Here is a 22,152-nt window from a genome sequence, read left to right on the forward strand (position 1 = left end):
ACACTGAATTTATAGGTTGGTTTTGTTGGTACTTTCTATGCAGAGAGCTGTCTACATGGGACCTTTGGAGAGACTTCATACAAACACCTTATTACATCTCAACAATGGAAGAGGTTCCTTGGGCCCAGGCTGGAGTCTTCTTTGGGTTTTCTGTGTCCAGGTCTCCTTCACAGGACATTTGTCTACTTATTTCCTGCATGACACACCATCAAGGATAATGATGTCTGATTGGGTGTGGTTCTTGTCAGTCATCGACAAAGGAAAGGGAGGCGGTCCTGGAGGAATTCTATGGGAATGTGGACCTGCCAGACTTTTTGCCTTCTCTCATGTTAATGTAGGCTCTAGTTCCAGGAAGAAGGGGAGGAAGGGCTGTTTGGCAAACAGGCAGTTGAGAGCTGGCCCTGGAGCTGTGAGTAGAAACTGTGGGATCTTCTAAATACTCAGAGCCCAGAATGGATTGCCCAAGGCAGTGCAGGTTTTTGGGAACGCTGGGCCTGCTTATCCTAAAATAACAGCTGTGACCAGATCTGTGATGGAGCTTGACACAGCAAGGGGCTAGGCTCTGCCCTGGAGATTTCTGGGGCCTACAGTTTTTAAAACCAACGTTTGATGTTAAGGTCCAGTTGAAGTAGGCAGAAGGGAGGAGAGATTGTTCAAGAGGGCTCTCTTTCCAGGCCTAGAGGGCAGAAGATGCAGACCGATACCTGACTGACCCACCTGTCTTTCCACGTTGAATTTGAAGGTTTGTTCACCTTCATGCACTTTCTATGGAGAGCACAGAATCCCTAAATACTCCATGGTCCTGGGAACTTGGGGATATGGTGGAGGAGGTGGGATTTCAGCTTAAGACATTGACTTAGGCCCAGAGCTTGGTTTTTCAGCGAGGAGCCTCTGTCTTCTACCCAGTCTGTTCATGGTGCCATGCCTGGCCTGGGCTAGTTAAGTTCCCTTCCCTTTCATCTTTACCATGAAGTTAGTTTTTATCAGTGGGTTCAGACATCTGTATCATTTGTTCCTGTGTCTTGTCTGAGGAATGGATGCTCACTGTTTTAAAAATTTTTATTATGCGCTACAATTTTTTCTCTGCTCCCCTCCCTGCCTCTCCCCTCCCCTTCAACCCTCCCCCAAAGTATCCCCATGCTCCCAATTTACTCAGGAGATCTTGTCTTTTTCTACTTCTCATGTAGATTAGATCCATGTATGTCTATGTCTCTCTTAGGGTTCTCATTGTTGTCTGGAATTGTGATTTGTGGGCTGGTTTTCTTTGCCTTATGTTTAAAAACCACTTATGAGTGAGTACATGTGACAATTGTCTCTCTGGGTCTGGGTTATCTCACTCAAAATAATGTTTTCTAGCTCCATCCATTTGTCTGCAAAATTCAAGCTGTCATTATTTTTTTCTGCTGTGTAGTACTCCACGGTGTAAATGAATCCCATTTGCCTTATCCATTATTCAGTCGAGGGGCATTTAGGTTGTTTCCAGGTTCTGGCTATGACAAACAAAGCTGCTATGAACATAGTTGAGCACACGTCCTTGTGGCATGATTGAGCATCCTTTGGATATATACCCAAAAGTGGTATTATTGGGTCTTGAGGAAGGTTGTTTCCTAATTTTCTGAGAAATTGCCACACTGACATCCAAAGGGGTTGTACCAGCTTGCATTCCCACCGGCAATGCAGAAAGTGTTCCCTTTTCCCTACAACCTCTCCAGCATAAGTTGGCATCAGTGTTTTTGGTCTTGGCCATTCCTATAAGTGTAAGATGGAATCTCAGAGTTGCTTTGATTTGCATTTCTCTAATGACTAAGAATGTTGAACATTTCCTTAAGTGTCTTTCAGCCATTTTAGATTCCTCTGTTGAGAATTCTCTGTTTAGGTCTGTACTCCATTTTTTTTTTTATTGGTTTATGTGTTCTTTTGGTGACCAATTTCTTAAGTTCTGTGTATGTTTTGGAGATCAGACCAGGTTAGTGAAGATCTTTTCCCATTCTGTAGGCTGTCATTTTGTCTTGTTGACTGTGTCCTTTGCTTTACAGAAGCTTTTCAGTTTCAGGAGGTCCCTTCTATTAATTGTTTCTCTCAGTGTCTGTGCTACTGGGGTTATATTTAGGAAGTGGTCTCCTGTGACAATACGTTCAAGTGTACTCCCCACTTTCTCTTCTATGAGGTTCATTGTGGCTGACTTTATATTGAGGTTTTTGATCCATTTGGACTTGAGTTTTGTGTATATCAATAGAAATAGATATGGGTCTATTTTCATTCTTCTACATGTTGATTTCCAGTTATGCCAGAACCATTTGTTAAATGTGCGTTCTTTTTTTCCATTTGATATTTGTTTGCTTCTTTGTCAAAAATCAGGTGTTTGAAGGTGTGTAGATGAATATCCGGGTTTCTATTCGGTTCCATTGTTCCTCCTGTCTGTTCTTATGCCAATACCAGGCTGTTTTCAGTACTGTTGGATGCCTATTTATGGGGTAGGGAGGCCCAGAGCAGTTAAACATGGTCTAAGGAGAAGGAGAGAAGCAAAGTCAACATGTAATCTAAGTTTTCTTTTTTTAAATTTATTTATTTATTAAAGATTTCTGTCTCTTCCCCACCACCGCCTCCCATTTCCCTCCCCCTCCCCCAATCAAGTTCCCCTCCCTCGACAGCCCAAAGAGCAATCAGGGTTCCCTGCCCTGTGGGAAGTCCAAGGAACCCCCACCTCCATCCAGGTCTAGTAAGGTGAGCATCTAAACTGCCTAGGCTCCCACAAAGCCAGTACGTGCAGTAGGATCAAAAACCCATTGCCATTGTTCTTGAGTTCTTAGTAGTCCTCATTGTCCGCTTTGTTCAGCGAGGCCAGTTTTATCCCATGCTTTTTCAGACCCAGGCCAGCTGGCCTTGGTGAGTTCCCAGGAGAACATCCCCATAGTCTCAGTGTGTGGGTTGCACCCCTTGCGGTCCTGAGTTCCTTGCTCGTGCTCTCTCTCTTTCTGCTCCTGATTTGGACCTTGAGATTTCTGTCCAATGCTCCAATGTGGGTCTCTGTCTCTGTTTCTGTCTCCTTTCATTGCCTGATGAAGGTTAATATTCAGAAGGATGCCTATATGTTTTTCTTTGGGTTCTCCTTATTTAGCTTCTCTAGGATCACTAATTATAGGCTCAATGTCCTTTGTTTATGGCTAGAAACCAAATATGAGTGAGTACATCCCATGTTCCTCTTTTTGGGTCTGGCTTACCTCACTCAGGATAGTGTTTTTTATTTCGATCCATTTACATGCAAAATTTAAGAAGTCTTTGTTTTTTACTGCTGAGTAGTACTCTAATAAGTATATATTCCATACTTTCTTCATCCATTCCTCCATTGAAGGGCATCTAGGTTGTTTCCAGGTTCTAGCTATCACAAACAATGCTGCTATGAACATAGTTGAGCATATACTTTTGTTGTATGATAGGGCCTCTCTTGGGTATATTCCCAAGAGTGGTATTGCTGGGTCCAGGGGTAGGTTGATCCCGAATTTCCTAAGAAACCGAAACACTGCTTTCCAAAGTGGTTGCACAAGTTTGCATTCCCACCAGCAATGGATGAGTGTTCCCCCCTTCTCCACAACCTCTCCAGCAAAGGCTATCATTGGTGTTTTTGATTTTAGCCATTCTGACAGGTGTAAGATTGATGGAGGAAGGTCATTGGCTAATAAAGGAACTGCCTTGGCCCATTTTATTGGTTAGAACATAGGTGGGAGGAGTAAACAGAACAGAACGCTGGGAGGAAGAGGAAGTGAGCTCAGACTCCACAGCTCTCCTCTCGGGAGCAGATGCCTCAGAGAGATGCCATGCCCCAGCTCCCAGGCAGACACACACTATGAAGCTCCGACCCAGGATGGACAGAGGCTGGAATCTTCCCGGTAAGCGCACCTAGGGGCGCTACACAGATGATTAGAAATGGGCTAAATTAATATGTGAGAATTAGCCTAGATAGAAATGGGCCAAACAGTGATTAAATGAATACAGTTTGTGTGTTGTTATTTCGGGGCAAAAGCTAGCCGAGCAGGCGGCTGGGGTGTTGGGGACACAGCCCCACCGCCCTTATTACTACATAAGATGGTATCTTAAAGTTGTCTTGATTTGCATTTCCCTGATTGCTAAGGAAGTTGAGCATGACCTTAAGTGTCTTTTGGCCATTTAAACTTCTGTTGAGAATTCTCTGTTCAGCTCAGTGCCCCATTTTATAATTGGGTTGATTAGCCTTTTTACGGTCTAGTTTCTTGAGTTCTTTATATATTTTGGAGATCAGACCTTTGTCAGTTGCGGGGTTGGTGAAGATCTTCTCCCAGTCAGTGGGTTGCCTTTGTGTCTTAGCGACAGCGTCCTTTGCTTTACAGAAGCTTCTCAGTCTCAGGAGGTCCCATTTATTCAATGAGGCCCTTAATGTCTGTGTTGCTACGGTTATACGTAGGAAGTGGTCTCCTGTGCCCATGTGTTGTAGGGTACTTCCCACTTTCTCTTCTATCAGGTTCAGTGTGGTCAGACTGATATTGAGGTCTTTAATCCATTTGGACTTGAGTTTTGTGCATGGTGATAGATATGGATCTATTTTCATTCTTCTACAGGTTGACATCCAGTACAAGGCCATTTTTGCTTGGCTAAGCAAGGTCCCTAGAACTAGAGAGAGTATGCGGCTCCTCCTAAGATTGAAGGTGCTCGTGCCTGAGATGAAGTCGCACTCTACAAAATGTGTCTATGTGTAAAGCAAGAACAGCACTGTGAGTCCCTTAGGCAGACCTGACAGAACCAGAATAATCTGGGCAAAGGTACCTAGGGCCCACGGAAATAATGGCATGATTTGTGTTGATTTCTGAAGACTCCTTCCGGGCAAGGACACTGGACAGAGCCCGTGTGATGTGCCTCTCCTGATCTGAGGCTAACAAAGTGCAAATAAATAAAAGTAGGTTTGGGCTCTTATAAAGAAGAAAAAGAGTTGACCTTGTTCCTGACTTGGTGCCTCATACCTGTAATCCCAGCATTTGGGAGGCAGTGTCGGGCGGATCTCTATGGGTTTGAGGCCGGCCTGGTCTACACACTGAGTTTCAGGCCAGCTAAGGTTACATTGACCCCCATCTCCAAACAACTGCAACAAAGACTCGAGGGGTACCAAATCCCACTTCCCAAGTCCCCCAAACAAAACAACTTTCCCAAATTAAAAAGTTGCTCTCCACAGATTTTTTTTATCACAGTGACAACAGGAGCCTATAATAACACTGATCTTGTTTTTGTTGCATCTTTTGAAAAACCATTATTTTATCTGAAAATGCTTGCAGAAGTTCAGCAATCTACATCACAGCCTATGTTTACAGATATGACCATGCTGGTCATAGGTGTCATCATTGCGTGGGACTATTAATTGCCCCCCCCCCCCAGACAGCTTGTACAGTACGTTCAGGCACTATGGGAGCCAAGCTTTATCTGTTTTCCTTAATAACTTGCTTGTCTCCCATTCCGTTACTTTAGATGTGGTCTGTTTGGGTGACTGTGGATTTTAAGTTTTTGTAGTGTCTCCCCTTTCTCCCTTTCTCTCAGCGTAGTTAGATGACAGTGCCTGGGAACCTCAAGATTCTCTAATGGTCCTGACTCCTAAGTAGGTAAGATGCTTTTCAGCTGCGTAGTCGTCAAGAGCAAGCCGGCCAGGCAGGTGGGGGTGAGCACCGTCCTAACGGCAGACTAATGGCTCCCTAGCCCCTCTGGCTATCGCCTAAGCCCACATCTGTTTAGCAGGTCTGGGTGGGGGCAGATGGGGCCCTTTGGAGCATAAATGCTGGAGTTGGGGGGTAGGAGGGGTGTTTTCTTTGGCAGAGCAGACCTTGAATTTGCACATGGCTTTCCAAGCAGGTGCTTGGCCCCTCCCTACCTTGGTGATGCACGAGGAGCCCTGGAGCCCAGGAACCTTCCAGAAGAACACGTGTTGCATTCTGGAAAAGGCATCAAAGCAATGGTAAACTGGGTTTTTCTTTCAGGCCTGTCCTGAGCACCAGGTGCCCCCAACCCTTGCCTCTGGATTTTTAGAGGCTGACATGAGGGATCCTAATGGCTTTTCCTTGCCGAGCCTCGGGGTGACTGCGAACGCAGCTATGGATCTTTCCAAAGGATTCACGAAATTCCCGCTTCTCTGCTTGACTCTATTGGCGGCTCTGCTTTTGCTTCTCCCCTCAGGGCCAGCTTTGCAATGTCAATGACAAAGCAAGGTGCGGTTACCCCATGTTTCCCCAGTTCCCACTCATTCCATCACGGGACAATACCGGGACGAGCCCAGAAGTCGTCTTTCGGCAGGCAGATAGCAACTTGAGACTTAGAGGTGCACACACAGCATGCCTGAGAGATGACTGAACTCTGACTTGTATGCCAATGGATGACTTATAAACTAAGAAATGGAACTTTCCTTTGGACTATGGGTTCCCCTGGGTTTAAAGAAAAAAAAAAAAAGAAGCAGACTTTATGGTTTCTAAGAACAGTTCAGTGCTTACTGTTAAATCGTTGTTCTTTAGTGAAGATGGCAACACTTTCCATAGTTGAGGTCACTTATCTGAGAACTTTAGCTGTTCAAAACCAAGCAGGAACCTGGAAGCCAGCAGCCATTCTGGTGCCCAGCTCACCCTTGGCATGGGTTCTAGGTGCAGCCACGGGTACTTTTCACAGTGTATGTGCTGCCTTGGAGTCTGCCACCCCACTATTTTCCCAAAGACTGTGTGCCCAGGCACAGAAATCTTGGGCCTTTATGGGACAGAAAAGAGAACCTTTGGGTGGTGGCGGGGGTGGGGGTGGGGGAGAGCGGTATTTCAAGAGAAGCTTTGGGTGGTGGTGGGGGGGGGTGGGGAAAGGGGGTGGTATTTCATATGCAGGCCTGTTCCCCTGCAGCATCAAAATTATAAATCCCATTGTGGGAAGGTTGGTATGTTGATCTTATCAGGGGCTTCTGGATCCTAACCTCCTTCAGAAGCTGTTATCAGTGGGCCCACTTTCCTGTCAGGAGTTTATCAGCCCACCTGAGGATTTGGGGGTGATTAGCCCTTCCACCACAGAGCATGCAGGGGCTACAGCTAGAGGGAGACACATTTATAACAACGAACAGCGATAACCAATAGCTTGGCAGTGAGGCTAAGAGCGAAATCATTTTAGAAGGTGGAAATCAAAAGCATAGCGGTGCAGGAATTATGACCCTGATGTAATAAAGAGAAGTCTGTATATGCGCACACATATTTTATTAAGTCTGGGGAAAAATAGACTATGGGCTGTGCTTATGACCCCAATTTAGAAAAATGACTAAAAAATTACACACGTACATTTTTAAAGGCTGGAAAAATGCATCCACAGTGTTGAATAAATGAATTCCCATTTGTCTCATTTATCCAGAATAACAAGGGAATGGGGATTTTCAGTATTTTCATATTAGGTTAACAGACAGGTAATGTGTACTAGCTTTTCCGAAGGTGTTTTCTTGTGGACTGTAAGCCCCACGATATGTTCTTTCCAAAGCAGTTCAGTAGACTCGTGTGGGAAGTGCTTCCTGGGTAGCCTCCCAACACAGAACCATAACACATGTTTATATTTTGAAGTCTCTGGGATGCTACAGAGTAGAGACACCTTGTTTATCTTTGTGGAACCCAGAGTAGCAATTCGCATGCCTACATCCCTAAGTGCTCAAGGATGGAAGATTGATTGGTTCAGTCCACTGAACAGCCTAGGGCTTCAGTGTTGGCCGTAGGTGGAGTTGGCTGCACGGAGGGGCTCTGGTGATGGGAAGAGGTCTCTCTGTTCCATGCATTTTCTTCCGTGTTGCTTGCAAGGCATGCTTGGTCAGTGTGAGCATCTGTCTGTAGTGACACTAAGCTTCCTGTATCCTCTCGCTCCGCAAGCCCAGAGGTTCCAGTAAAGATCCCACGGTTGAGTCTTCGCCGACTGTAAGTCTGATTCCCAAACTGGTTGTCACGGCAATAGAAAAATGCCTCTTGTCCAGGCCTAAACTGGGGTCCACCCCTGCACGGAGGAGTACGCGTGGGGTCAAACCATGTGAACCACATGAATAACAGAAGGCTGGAGGTGGCGTGCGCTCTCGAGGGAGAACTGCAATGTAGTTTCCAGGGAAGGGAGGGATGAATTCTGAGCAGACAGAAACATCATTTTTAAACTCTGACAATAAGTCCTTTTTATTGTGTAAAACCTATTGGAACACACATCAAGAAATACTGCCAAGTACTCAACATAAATTTTTTTTTTCAAGCAAGTTTGGAAGACAATAAAATACACACGCCACGCAAACATGTGGTGCTGTCTCCTTTGATGATCCTGGAATCTCACTGGATTCCGCAGGGCCTCAGGGTCCTCTCTGGATGTTGAAACATCCTGGCTGTTGACTCTTTCGATTGTGGCTTCTTGATAAATGGGAGGTTACGTACAGCCAGAGTGCAGATCGAGGGGAGCCTGGGGAAGTTTATGATGGGCCACGGGCTTGTGTGTGTCTTAGGTAAAGCCCCGCGGGCTACTGTAGAAGCACAGTTGGTACCATCTCCCTTAATCTGCACTACTGCACCCTGGTCAAGCCGGCAGCTGGGGCTCGAAGAGGTTGAGCCACTTGGCAAATTCCTCCCAGGTTGCTTAGTGGCTTAGGTAAAATAATTGTATATGAGATGGACCTGGGGACAGAAGAGCAGCTTTTGAACGGTACCGTGGAAGAGAGGATGTGCTAGAGAGAGAGAGAGGCTGTTCAGACTGAGAGGAAAGAAGGGTCTTTGATATGATTTAAATGAATATAGTTTATAGATATGTTACTTCGAGTATGGTAACTGTGTCAGTAGGTGTGTGTGCCAGGTCTATCACAACTAATACAGGTTAGCATTCAAATTCATCCTGTCATATGTGTGTATACATATGTACCAGAGAGAGAGGGAGCGGGAGGGAGAGAGAAAGGGAGGAGGGAGAGGGAGGGAGAGAAAGGAAGGGGTGAGAAGGAGGGAGAGGGAGGGGGAGAGAGAAAGAGACATAGACTCCAGTATTGATTAGGTTACAGTAGGGCTACTTTACACAGCATCCATTTCCTTGGGAATGCAAGAGAGAAAGGCTATTTAAAGTGAGTGTAAAACATCAACAAATAAAGGACACTGTCTTGATGTATACAGCCCAGGCTTGCCCTAAACTCATTTTTCTCTTGCTTTAGCCTCATGTGTGTTGGGATGTACCACCAGGCCCAGTTAGAAAATTTTAATCTCTCTGTTCAAAACAGGTTTTTTTTTTTTTTTCACGGTAGAAAATGATCCCTTGGGGTTTGCTGAAGGAAAAAAGGTGTTTTTAACTTGTGATTTTATAGTAGTCACATAGAGCATGTGTATCTCACTATAAAACTGCAAACAACCATATTTGCGGAGACTGTGTTTTTTTGCTTAACAGGTTCTTGAAGAGTCTATGATTCTCCTCCTTTGTTGTGGACCCAGGACTTGAGGCTCTGGTGCCCTTTTTGGGTCTGTGTAGTTCCTCCCTTAGAGTTCTGGGCTGGCGCATGCTCCAGTGCACTATTGGCCTAGGAGCACCTCCAGGTAGTTCCGCAGCATCTTCCTGCCACCATCTCCTCTGCTTATCAGGTGAGTGCCCAGCGTGACAGGCGGTGACTCAGAAACTCCCCTTCTGCCTCCTGTGTCTCCTCACATTTCCCCTTGGTTAGCCTAGCCTCTGCTCCCATAGCCCCATGCAGTTGTCTTCACTCTGGTCATGGGACATCCTGTTTATTTAGTAACCCTCCCTCCCTCCTTCCGTCCTTATCTCCCTCCCTTCTTCCCTTCCTTCATTCCTGTCTCCTTCCCTCCCTCCCTGTCCTCCTACCTCCTTTCTTTCTTCTCTTCTCCCTCTGTCCACCATCTGTACATTTATTCCTTCCTTGAGAAAATATATATTTGGTACCAGATTTTCTTCTGTGTGTTTTAGGCTCTCTCACTAGAGAGGTCAGACTCAGATCTTGTCCATTGAACTTTCCATGGGGAGATAGTCAAAGTCTAGTCATAAGAATTCATCACAATAAACAATTAGACCATACTGAACAGCATAAAATTAAAAGAAACACACAAATATTTATTAACATGAGTTTATGATTTGTAGGGAAGCCATCAGCACATAGGAAAATGTAGTCAGGATGAAGTAGAGTTCAGGAACTCGCTATAGCTAATGGAGCAGCTAGGAAGGGAGTGTCACTGAGGAGACAGAGGTTTAAAGGAGTGGAGTGGATAACAAGGAACAGCTAGAGAAAGGCTCTGATGTGGCCATGTTTCTGTCTAGGTGTGTCCAAGAAGAAGAAAGGAGGCAAATCAAGGCGTGCCAAAGTCAAGCTTGACATTGGGTAATGTGGAGGTCTGACTTGTGGAAATTAGCATAGTGGTCATAGTGGTCATTCAGACTGCTTAAGGAGGCTGCAGGTAGCCTGGCTGAATCAGGGCTTGGTGGCAGACATTCTGCATGGCGTGTGATGGAGGCTTACCCTATGGAGAGTGATGCAGGCTCACTCTTAGGCGTAGGAGTAGGTGTCATGAGAGTAGTGTTACATTCTGGATGTGTTTCACAGGCAGACCGTGGCTGTTGCTGGTTAGAGAACAATCCAGAATTCTGTCTGAATAATTTCAAGGTCAAAGTTGCTATCCATTGAAATTATGGGGCACTGATGTAGGACATTTGGATGCTGGACAGCCAGCAGGCTTCTTCTGCAGAATGAGATTTGGTGCTTCTGCATAAGACTGTGGTCTCTAATCAATAAGGAGTGACCACATTATCCTGTCATGTTTGGAAGCTGTGTTGTCTGTCCCCCCCCCCCCCCAACATCCCTCTAGCAGAAAAGGTCCTTCTGGCATGATGGTTTTCAGGCACTGGGGATGGGTAAGTAACTTGGGGTGTTTAAAGAAAGAGTGGGAGTTAGCACAGATGACAGGCTTAATTTTATCCTTCAACCGTAAATCCAATAAAGAGATGAGGGCAGTGGGTGAAGGGAAGGAGAGAGCTTTGTGGAGTCTCTTTCTTTGACAGCAGGAATTGTAGAGGGGTTGAAATCAGGGCTGCCATAACCTGCATTGTCGTTTGAGGAAGTTTCTTTGTGCAGGTGCAAGCTATTTTAGTAAAAGTGAGCAAGAGGCTGAAGTGGTGCGTGACCACGAGGCCAAATTCTAGAGCTAGCATAAATGTTATCAACCCAACCCAAAGCCATTGTGTAGCCTGGTACTTGGGTCTGAGTAAGTCCTATTGTAAAGGTGTAGTTGTTCCAGGGTCAGTGTTCCCATGGTAACAACTGTGAAACCTTCTCTGGTCAGATCAAGCAAACAGAGTTAGGCTGAGAGAACCCAAACCAGTTTTAGCTGGATTTCGAACATGATACTGGTAGATTCCCTGGGTAAGGCTTAGTCCATTTCTGCTATTAGAATGCACCAGAATGGGTAATTTACAAAGAAAGAGAGGAGGGAGGGAGGGAGGGAGGAGAAAGAGAGAGAGAGAGAGAGAGAGAGAGAGAGAGAGAGAGAGTTATTATGGCTCCGGAGGCTAGGAACTCTAAGGCTAAGGTGGCAGCGTCCTCGGGAAGCTGCTCTGTCTCCAAGATGGCATTTTAAACTCTGCATCCTTGTAAAGGGAGAAACATTGTGTTCTCACGTGGCAGGAAGTGGAAGGACAAGAGAGGCTCAACTCAGTCTCTCAAGCTCCTTTATCAGACTCTATTCCTACTCCGCCGTCCTTAAGGGAGGAGCTGTCATTACCTCTTGTCATTCCTTTCTTAGCTCCCTGGAAGTGGCAGCACCTGAAGTTTGAAGGGGCTCATTGTGGCCAGAGCAGCTGGAATGTTAGCATATTTGTGCAGGGGCAGCAGACTTACTGTATTTTTTTCAAGGCCTAAAACACAACTCGTTTTTACCTGTGTATCTTTAATGAAAATTGTGTAACAGATGACTTGTTCAGACTTGTAACACTGTCTGAAGCGCTTGCAATGCTCACTTCTGGAAGCTGGATTATGCAGGAGCATTGTACATGTTGGGGAACTAACTCCAGGACGTAACTTGAATTTCTTTCCATAAACGTGAAGCTATACTGAGGTTTTCACAGAGAGAACAACAGTTCTGTCTTAAGTTAAATGGATGGCAGGAAAGCCGAGTGAGTTCAAAGGGTTGGAAGTCAGGTGAGCTTTGTGAAAACTCTGTGGAAGAGGAGAGTGGGGGTAAGCTTTGCATGCTGAGTGTGAGAAGCAGCGCTAGGGATTCCCCAGAGCCCGGCAGCCTTTACATTGGAAATAGGATGCACCGGCATCTGTGGTGGGTTGTGCCAGGTTCCCAGGTGGGCTGTGAGCGCTCTACAGACCAATCCGGAGCTGACCCATGTGCTTGGGCCCAGAGTGACGTCGAAGGCCAGGGAAGGAGTGTGGTGGGAGGAAGGGGCTGGAGCATCAGGAAGGAAGAAGTAAGGTGAGAAGGACAGAGACTCACAGGGCAGGAAAAAGCAGAGCCATAAGCTCTGGACTGGGATGGAGACTTGGGATTTTTCCATGCCTGCTGCTGCAACCAGGGGCAAAAGCAGACCTTCACAGTGAAAAGGAATGGGGGCTTTGGTTATGGAGCCCTGCTTTTAGGTGATTGTCTTTCCACTCCAGTAGGGAGGCCCTGGGTAGGTGGAAGAATTCAGAACGGGAGTCCTGGGAACTGGCATCTGCCACTTGCCCTTGCATTTTGATCCGCTGATCTAAAGCCACAGGACAGAACTATATGGATGACAGATGGAACAGTTTTATCTTCCTCCCCTGGCCTCAGCTAAGTCATTTATTGACCTTTCAACTAACTCTCCTCTGAAAAACAACCGTGGTGGGATCGAGGAACTGCAAACTATAGCCGTGGCACACCTCTTGACCTTGACCGTTAAACATCGTGTGGAGTTGCTTCCCGGGTAACTAAGTCATTCACAGCTTGTCTACGCTCCTTCACGGGATTTGTAGAAAGGTCAGTCCTGGGTAGCAGGAAGCCCCAGAGGAAGAGGTGATCTCCCAGCATTCTCTCTGGTCTGAAAGCTGACTGCAATCTCTGAGGCCCTAAGCATTCTGCTTAGACAAATAGTATTTACGTTCAGCAAGAGAACCATTCCCCATTGTCCGCTTTTTTTTCTAACACACATAAAACTGTACATTTAACTTCTGTTTACGTAGATATAAACCATATCGTTAGGAGAAGCCTGGGAAATGCTTGGTTGGAGAAGAATTTGCCCTTTGAAAACACAGGAGTGAGTGACAGCTGTATATTGTCTTATCAGAGGCGTGACACATTGTGCTTGATTGGGACCAGGTGTTTCACAGGGGCCACTGGAGTGAAACTATAAACTTCTGGTTGACAGGGAAGGTGACAGCCCAGCTTTTCTCCAAAGGATCGCTTGCCAATATTGGCCTACCCATGTCGGGCTATTGACAAAGCAACTAAAGAACTTGGGAGGCTCTGAATAAGAAGCTGAGGGAGGCTGAAGATATAAAGATGAGCGTTTGTGACAGACTTTGTGACGAGGTGCTGTAGACTTGGCCTGTAAGAGCACCCCTAATTGGACAAGAAGAACAAGAGATGGAGCAGACAGGGATTTGAGGTCAAATTCTGTCAAGTCCATTTTACATTTGATTCCTCACTGTCTACCTCAAGGCCCTATCAACACTGGTAATTTCCTAAGTGGCAGTGTATGACTTGGGCAGGACACCCTCTCTGCTTTAACTTATATCCAGTGTACACTGAGTCTGAATTATGAAGTCTGTAGCCCAGCTAGTGTGATACGGATGTGTTTAATTTGCTCCCTCAGCTAGCGGCCTATAGGCTAGTTCACCAAACAGGGCTCTTTGTGTTAAATTGTTCCAAACAGTGCTGTCTTTCTCTCTACGCCACCATTTCCTTCCCTTTGTGGATGACATTGATTACGTTAGGGAGCCTCACTGAGATGTGACTTGTCTGGCAGTAGCGGAGAATCATTAAGCTGCATTATTCCCTTCAGGCTTATGTGCAGGACGAAGAGAGGAGCTGGAGCTGTTTGAGGAAGAACTGAGGTGCTTCTTAGCTCGTCATGGTAGTGATGTGTACATCCGGGACCGGTAACTGCAGCCAGGGCTTCACATCGAGGCTCTGAGATAACATTTGCTCTGGGAAGTATTTCTCAGGGCTTGTTGGTTGCCCACATCTGAGTTGGCTGCATGCTCTGATCTGTTTTTTCTCTAAAACACACAGCTTGGCACTTGATCACTAATGTCTTTTCTTGTTTGTTTATTCTACTGGGCAACACTGAACACTGAAAGAAAGACTGGCTTCCTTCTCTGTCCAACATGGAGACACAGAGGTGACAGTGGAAGCAGCAGTCCTTCTCCCTGCCATTCCAGGAGAGCTTGGATGGTGATGATTAAGCGGTTGGCCTCGGTGAAAGCTTCGGCCTGTGCAGCTGCCAGTATTTCTTCAGCCTGAGAGAACTGGCATTTTTCTCACGTCCAGCATTCTGCGTGGCGTGCTACCTTGCTGGGTGGTGAGGCTGGAGTGTGAGGGAGTTTTGGTGACTCCTGACCATTCTGATCCTAATGTCTGGGCTCATTTAGTTTGTCCTGGGCATGCACAAGGACCAGCAAGGACTTTAAAAGGAGGAACTGTAGCTCTCAGGCAGCTGGGGGTCAAGTTTCCAAGCGTTTATTGTGGTACACGGCATATTGGCAGGAGTCTTTCTTCTTATTGGGGGTCTGTGGTCGAGGGTAGAACCTTTTCTATGCATTATATCTGAGTCCTCCCTGCTTGGGTCTTCTTGGTGTTTTTCCTTTGAAGTTTCTTTCTTTTCTCCACAGTATTGCTGCAGGACATTGGTTGCTGGCATGTGTGTGTGTGTGTGTGTGTGTGTGTATTTGAGCAAAACCTAAAATTTCTGAGAAAACAGTGGGGAGTTCAGGAAGAGCTTTCGTATTGTTACGGTACTCAACAGGAAGGGGGTATGCTGGGGTAAGTTTCTAGAAAGTGGTCTGGAGTTCAGCTTTGGAGACACTGTTGCTTGTGTGTGGGGGGGTGGGGCATGGGGCATTTCTGGAGCCTTTTCCACAGTGGTCCTGTGTGGCTGTCACCCAGGCCTGGGGACATATTGCCGTTTCACTAGCCCTAACTAGGAAGAACTCTACAGATGAGTTTGCAGCTTTTCTGCATACCTCTCAGTATCTCCATTTCTATAAAAATGTGTTAAAAATAGGGACATAGGAGCCTGAGCCCTATCAACCAAAAGAAGTCATGTTGGGACAGGAGAAGCCACTCCCATAAATGCTGCCTAAGATGCTGCACTGTCATCTGCTGGCCACCTCAAAGGAGCGGGGAAGGGTATGTGTGTTAAGGAGGTCATATGCACATGAGGATAATTGCAGGGTTGTCTGAGGATTAAACGTAGGGATCTAGGAAGCTTAGTCTCCACTTACAATGCATAACCAAAATTCCATAATGCGGCTGCCTCATGCTGTGCCCACATGCTGGGAGGAAGTCACCCTGGAGTCTGGCCCTGTTGTGAGGCGGTCCCCCTTGCTTGTTTTCTAAGAGGTACCGTGCATTCTCGCCTTCTCCTCCACAGGGCTGTCAGGGACATGACTGGTCCTTTTATTCGACGGGACTCAGCCGGCATGTGCATACGCCTCCCATCTCCTTTCCTCTGGGGTAATTTACCGAGTTGGCCTTTCTGAGCATGGGCCCCCAGCTTCTCAGCGAAAGCTGGAAAGTGCAGCTCCTCCATTTCAGCACATCTATAATTGGCTGGGAGCTACTCAATTAGTAAATAGGGACGTTCTGTTCACCCCTTACATAAAATACGAAGAGAATGAGTTTAACAGAGACTCTGACACCAGGATTTAAATAAATAAGCTGTATTATCTGTACAAAAAATATATAAATACATTTTCGTGTTTTAGAGGAGGAAGGACCTCCTTCCACATTATCCAGCAGCCCCGATAATTTGTGGCACCGCTGAGTCGCAATTCACAGAACAAATATTCAATGTACATTCATCTCATGCAAGGCGCATACTGCTTTTCCTTCCCAAACCTAAGCTCTCCAGCTTGCTGGGAAAGGCACTTCCGACCCCACCTTCTGACACGGGGCAGAGATGGAGGATGCCTGCTTTTTCGGAAATCCAAACACTGATCACCAATTTTGAATAGCCGTTGAGCTAATCAATGGTATTAGTTGACAGAGTTGTGTCTGTTCCAAGTGTAACTAGTGTCACAAACAAATCGACTTTATTGCCCCCCCCCCCCCATCCCATTAGCTTTTTAATGCACCCTGTGCACACAGTGAATAATGGATCAGAGTTAAACACCGGCTTTCTTTTAAAATTAGGAAGAATACAGTTATCACCACAGAGGTTTTTAGGAACACAGCTGCAGGAAGTAAACCCCCCAAAGAGTTTTTGCTTTTCTAAATGACAATGTACAATTACCAATATTGCACTTTTTTTATACAAGAAATCCTAATAAATATTCACAAACGATATACATAGAAACACTCTCTTTTATTTTAAATAAACATCACACTGATTTTTAGTAACTCAGTTTCTTAGAGCCCATTTCTGGGATGAGGACGAGGCCCACCCTAACTGTCCATAGCGCACCTAGTGAGGACACAGATTACCACCATTTTTTCAAACTTAACTTGGGGACAGCTGGACAATGGGCAGCCCTGATGTCGGTGGCAGCGACATCACTTTGGCGAGTGAGTATGTGAGGGGTGGTTTATCTGATGGTGGGTACCACGCTCTGGCTGCTTGCTCTGCTACATTGAGACTGCTCTGGGGAGGAGGCAAATACTAGCATTGAAGCTTCTCTGCCGAGTGGGGCTTTGCCAAGGGCTTTTGGTCTAGCCTTATCCACAGCTGACGTGTGTTGCTGAATCGTGTGTGCTGCTTGGCCTGCTGAGTGGTCCATTCACCCAGTCTGGTGTGCTAACTACATAGGTGGATAGTATTTGTGTTGGGGGATGGTTGAAAAGCTTTTGAGGACTGTCTCGTGAGTCTCTGGCCATCCTCTTGCTTGGCCATTAGCACCCTACTACTCCCACCCCTACCCCACCCTGCTGCATAAATAGGATGCACAGCTTCTCTTCTGTGTATGGGAAGGGCCCACAGGCCCAATGTGTGATGGCTGGGATAAGGAAAGCACACTGTGGGGGCATGCAGGGCCCCTCTGTTCTACCCTGTTTCCTGGCTTGCTCTGGTAGGAAGGGTTGCTACACCCCATAGATGTTTGCCAGCTAACAGATTGCTTAATGCATCCTTTGTGAGTAGTGATTCTCGTCCCTGGCAAAGTCAATCAGGTGGAAAACCTGGCGTACTCAGGCTCAGATGCCCATGGCCTACAGCAGCAGTTAGTTCAGGGCTAGCGAGCCTTGATTTAAAATACCGAGATGCCAGGGACAGCTTTATTTCACAGCCAGAGCCAGACCCTCTTGTTGGATTTTCCCCAGCTGCAGACACAAAGGTTACTTGATAGACAGGGAGGAGAGGCGCCTCCAGAAGCACACGAAGGGCACACCTTCTTTCATGCAGGATGGGTACCCTGAGAAGACGCCGGACAGACACCTTTCTCACCTCTGCTGATCTACAGGACAGCGCATGTACCAATGCATGGGTCTGTCAGATGGGTTTCACGTGGCTGCTTTAAAATCTGTCCTGCCTGCTAGCTCCTCCCACCAAGAAGCACACACCAGCTCTCTTCTCCCACCTCTTCCCTGCCTCCATCTCTTGCATAGCCGTATTCCTTCTGTCTATTCTGCATGTCTCCTTTGTGGCATCGGTTTCCTATCTCGGTTCCCCACCCCCTCCAGAAGAACTGGATTCTGGCCTGGTTTCTGATCCAGTCTGGCATTTCCCCTATTCTTGCCACCATACCACCCAGGAAACAAAGGAATGACACTCCTGGTTGTCCCATGCCTATACCTATGTGTCACAAACCCCAGCTTCCTGCCATCCCTATGGACTATGGCTTTCTCTTCCTGTGTCTCTGAGATCCTGATTGGGAAGGAGCCAGCTCTACAAAGGAGCTGCTGTCTGCCTGGTCTGCTCTGTAACCTCCTTCAGACATCTCTCTCTCTCTGTTCTCAACACTTGTTCCAGCTAGCTGAATAAGAAAACACAGCAGGGTCCCTAGGATGGCGGGTGCAGGTGGACCTGGGTGTGTGGGGAGGGGCAAATAAATAAATAAAAGGAAGAAAGCATAAGTCATGTCCCAGGTGGCTGTATGAGTCCTTTGTGTGGCCAGGGTGGTATTCATCCCCGTGCCCTGTCTTCAGGCTGTATGAGTCCATTGTGCGGCCAGGGTGGTATTCATCCCCGTGCCCTGTGTTCAGGCTTTGCCGCATGTTCCACAGCAGCGAGACCGGAACTGGCCGAGCTGGCAGAGTTTCAACTGTCTCACCTTCTCGCAGTACCTGGTGGTGTCTCTGCACTCAGCTGGGAAAGTGGGAGGGAGGAGGGGGACAGAAAGGAGATGTGAAACTGAGGCTCACGGGTGCAGCTGCTGCTTGCTGAGCAGCCCAGGTCCTTGGCAAGATGCCAGAGGGCTCTACCTTGCCCATGGTTCTGGAGTCCCTTTTGCCATCCCCTTCCCCCCAGCCTCCTGCAGCTGTCTGGTGGATCGATGGGGCCCATCTCAAGGCCGCCTTTGCTTCTGATGGCCACTTCTACTTCAGAATGGATATTTGAACCCCCCCCTCCTTTTGGGATAACCTCACCTCTTTGCCTGCTATTTTCCCCATGGGCTTTTGGTATTTTAGTGAAAGACGGTTCCCAGAAGGACAGAATTCTGTTCTTTGTGAGAGAGCATACAACAGGGACCTGTCTGAAGGTCTATATTCTCAGGTGCTTGGACCTCAGTTTCCCTGTTCAGCTTTCTTTTCTTTACCCAGGTCTCTCGTTCTTCAGTTCAGCAGGCCTTCCAGACACTGTAAGTTCTTAAACACTGGCGCAGCCTGTATCTGGTAAGCTTTTTAACTCTCTGCCCTGCACACCGGTACTTTCTGAATATGGTAACCGTCTGACAGGCGCAACAGAATGAAAAGATCATACATCTCTCAGGGAGTCAAAAGGACTGTGCCATCTGACTCAGTGTGGGGAAACTATCTGATTGCTCAGTGAAGTTCTTCGAAGGGGAAATATTGGATGATTACACTTATTTTTATTGTTTGTTCTTGGCAAAGATCTATCATCATCTTTTGTGAGGAACTATGTCCAGTCTGGGTCCTGCACTCTGAGGAGGAGAGACTAGATCCCTACCAATCAGAATACAAATGCCACGACGGGGCTGAGAGGCTCCAGACCTGAGGGTGCAGGGAGTGGAAGGACTGTCAGAACCCAGGGGCACGGTCTCCCATTCCATTCCAGTGGACACACATGGGCTGGGGAGGAGGGGGTCAGCAGGTCCTTGTTTGGTGGGAAGCAGAACAATGGTGGGCGAGGGCTGGCTGAGCGGCAGCCATTCTGCATGCTTCTTCAGTGCTAACAGTGTTCTGTCCTTAGGAGCCCAGTCCCTGGGAACCCCTGTTTAGGCTTCCCCTGTGGGCACCAGCCAGGTTGACTGCAGGTGAGTTGGAGGCCAGTTTTATGCAGCCCTTGGCTCTCTCTGAGCCCAGGATGAAGACAGTGGAAGCCCCTGGGACATATCCTGGCATCTTTTATGGCCTGAACATGTGCACACGAATCCTTGCACACACCCATGTACCTCACTTAAAATGTTCAATTCTGGCCCCAGCTCACAATCCTTAAAGAACTCGATCCAATGCCCCGTGTTCAGGCTCAGTCCCAGGGATTGCCCTCTGTACCCGATGGCCTTTGGGGAATTTGCAGAATGTCCTTTGGGATTGGAACGTACTGTTTTCACAGGGAGTGATATTGCAGCGTTGCCAGTTGGCAGGCCGGGGTCCCCAGGAGCACAGGTGCTCAGGCACAGCCTTGTTGGTTCGGACATGGACACACTCCACCCGTCGGGACTGGAAGCCGTAGTTGCCACAGGTCGCTGTGCACAGGGTCCATAGGCTGACCCTCCAGTGTACACTGCAGGCCTCTGACCAGCAGTTTTGGGTACTCACAGGCCTGTAGGAGGAGGGTGGCAGGATTAAGGTCTATGTCTGTGAGAACTAGATTTGAAAACAGACTACAAACCCAGAGATGTAGGTAAGTTAGGATCTTGGTCTCTGCTTGCTAATAAACAAGCGTGGACTTTAAAGAGGCCCCTCTTCTGGGCATCTTTCTGGTGCGGACTATTCCTTTACACTGTGACGAGGTGTCACTGTGATTGGTTTAATAAAGAGATGAAGTTAAGTCAGGACTTCTGAGGACAGAGAGCTCTGGGAAGAAGAGATCTAGTATAACCCCTTGTAGATGGCCCCTTCACAAGAACTTGTGAAGCTCTTGTGGTCTGGTGGCCATGGCGTAGGTGCCTCTTGCTCACCTAGAGATCGGTATGGATCGCTTGTGGAATCAGACCTCCCTTGTGAATAACATTTACGTGTGCTTCATTCCTGAGAGAAGAAAGCCCAACCTGGCTCATTCAGCAAACACAGGGCACTCTTTGCCAGAGGCTAGGGACTTGAGGTAAGATGGAGGAGCGCAGGACAGCTGACCCTTTGTGGAAGACTGGAGTAGCAACAACATTCCTCACCATGGTCTCTTAGTGCTGTTCATGCAGGGGCTGAAGTAGAGGACGGCAAGGGCTTTGTCTTACCTGGGGAGCGCGCTGCACTGCTCTGATGGTAAAGTGATGCCGTCCCGGGTCTGGCAAAAGACTTGTCTGTGCTGCACGGCGAGGCGAGGGCCTATGCAAGGCCCATTGCACTGGGAGGGAGGAAGATGGATAGCATGTTATCCGTGTCCAAGATGGAAGCTGCGATGCTCAGGCTATGCGACTCATTAGACCTGTAGCTCTTCTTTCCCTCATGTGCTTTATGTCATCAACTGTCCTACAGGATATGGGCCTTGTGTTTACAAACGGCCAAGGAAGTGCAGCTTAGACCACAGAAGGCTGACCTGGATTAACCCATGGAAGTATTTTGTCGTGTGCTGGGAGTGTGGTGGTAAGCTTCGGAGAAGAAGACCTCTCAATACCATAGCTGGTAACATTGATTATTTTAACTACTTAAAAATAGCTTTCTGTAAATTATAGTCCATGTAGGACAATCTGAGTAAAATGAAATATACTCTGGTGAGGTTTCCTGAGAAAATGAATATGGAGGTGTGACCGGCTGCATGGTGCCACCCCCACCTTCAAAGGGACCTGTTCTTGACCTAACATGCTTTTGGCCATCTTGACATCTATTGTGGTTTTTGGTTAAGAGACTCTGCAGGTTATATGCCCCAGCTGTAGTTGGGCAAAGGGAAAGCAAGTAAACAAAATGCACGTGACTCAGCAGCCTGAGTCCGTCCACTCCTCTCCAGATACAACTTTACTGTTCATCTGTTTGTGGGCCACAGTAGACTTGTTTTTTTTTTTTAATATTTATTTATTTATTATGTGTACAATATTCTGTCTGTGTGTATGTCTACAGGCCAGAAGAGGGCACCAGACCTCATTCCAGATGGTTGTGAGCCACCATGTGGTTGCTGGGAATTGAACTCAGGACCTTTGGAAGAGCAGGCAATGCTCTTAACCACTGAGCCATCTCTCCAGCCCCCACAGTAGACTTGTAATTATAGTGAAGTAACTAGTGAAAGTGGTACTGTTAGCAGCATGTGGTGTGTGCTGCTTCATGCTTCCCGGCATGCACTTTTGTTGAGTGTGTGTGTGTGCATGGTGTGTACATGTCCAGATTTCAGGGGCACTGTCCACTTAGGGTTACAAGTACCTTTGCCTCTTTCCTCTCCAGCCACAGGTAGATGGGGTTTCCATTCGGTTTAGCACTCTGGAAGTTCTTGGGTGGTCATAGAGTTTAAACACTAGGCATTCTACTAGTACACACTTCTATCTCATCTTGTCTTTATTTGTATTCCCTATCTACTATAAATATTTAATATATTTTTATTAAATAACTTCACTCAGTTAAAGTCTCCTCCGGTTTTTCTACCTTATTCCTTTATTGTCAGTCATTTTCCACTTTCCTTGTGTGTTTTAGATATGCTTCCTGCTTGGCTATGGGTTTTAATTGTTTT

The 22,152-nt window shown here is 47.0% G+C and overlaps 1 protein-coding gene across 1 annotated transcript in view; it reads right to left on the reverse strand.

Moving 5' to 3' along the window:
- Window positions 1–17,101: 17,101 nt before the first annotated feature.
- The window catches only part of Adamtsl1 (ADAMTS like 1), a 380,631-nt gene continuing 375,580 nt past the window's right edge, over window positions 17,102–22,152 (reverse strand). The window contains exons 27-29 of the mRNA XM_041652363.1: window positions 20,732–20,841; window positions 19,880–20,100; window positions 17,102–18,462 (exon numbers count right to left, since the gene is read on the reverse strand). Coding sequence (XP_041508297.1) covers window positions 18,356–18,462; window positions 19,880–20,100; window positions 20,732–20,841 — 438 coding nt within the window. The 3' untranslated portion in view covers window positions 17,102–18,355. The remainder of the gene's footprint in view (window positions 18,463–19,879; window positions 20,101–20,731; window positions 20,842–22,152) is intronic.

The sequence above is a fragment of the Microtus oregoni genome, unplaced genomic scaffold, assembly GCF_018167655.1.
Source record: "Microtus oregoni isolate MIOR12 unplaced genomic scaffold, Mior012 000005F_ref0000423, whole genome shotgun sequence".
Lineage (NCBI taxonomy): Eukaryota > Metazoa > Chordata > Mammalia > Rodentia > Cricetidae > Microtus > Microtus oregoni.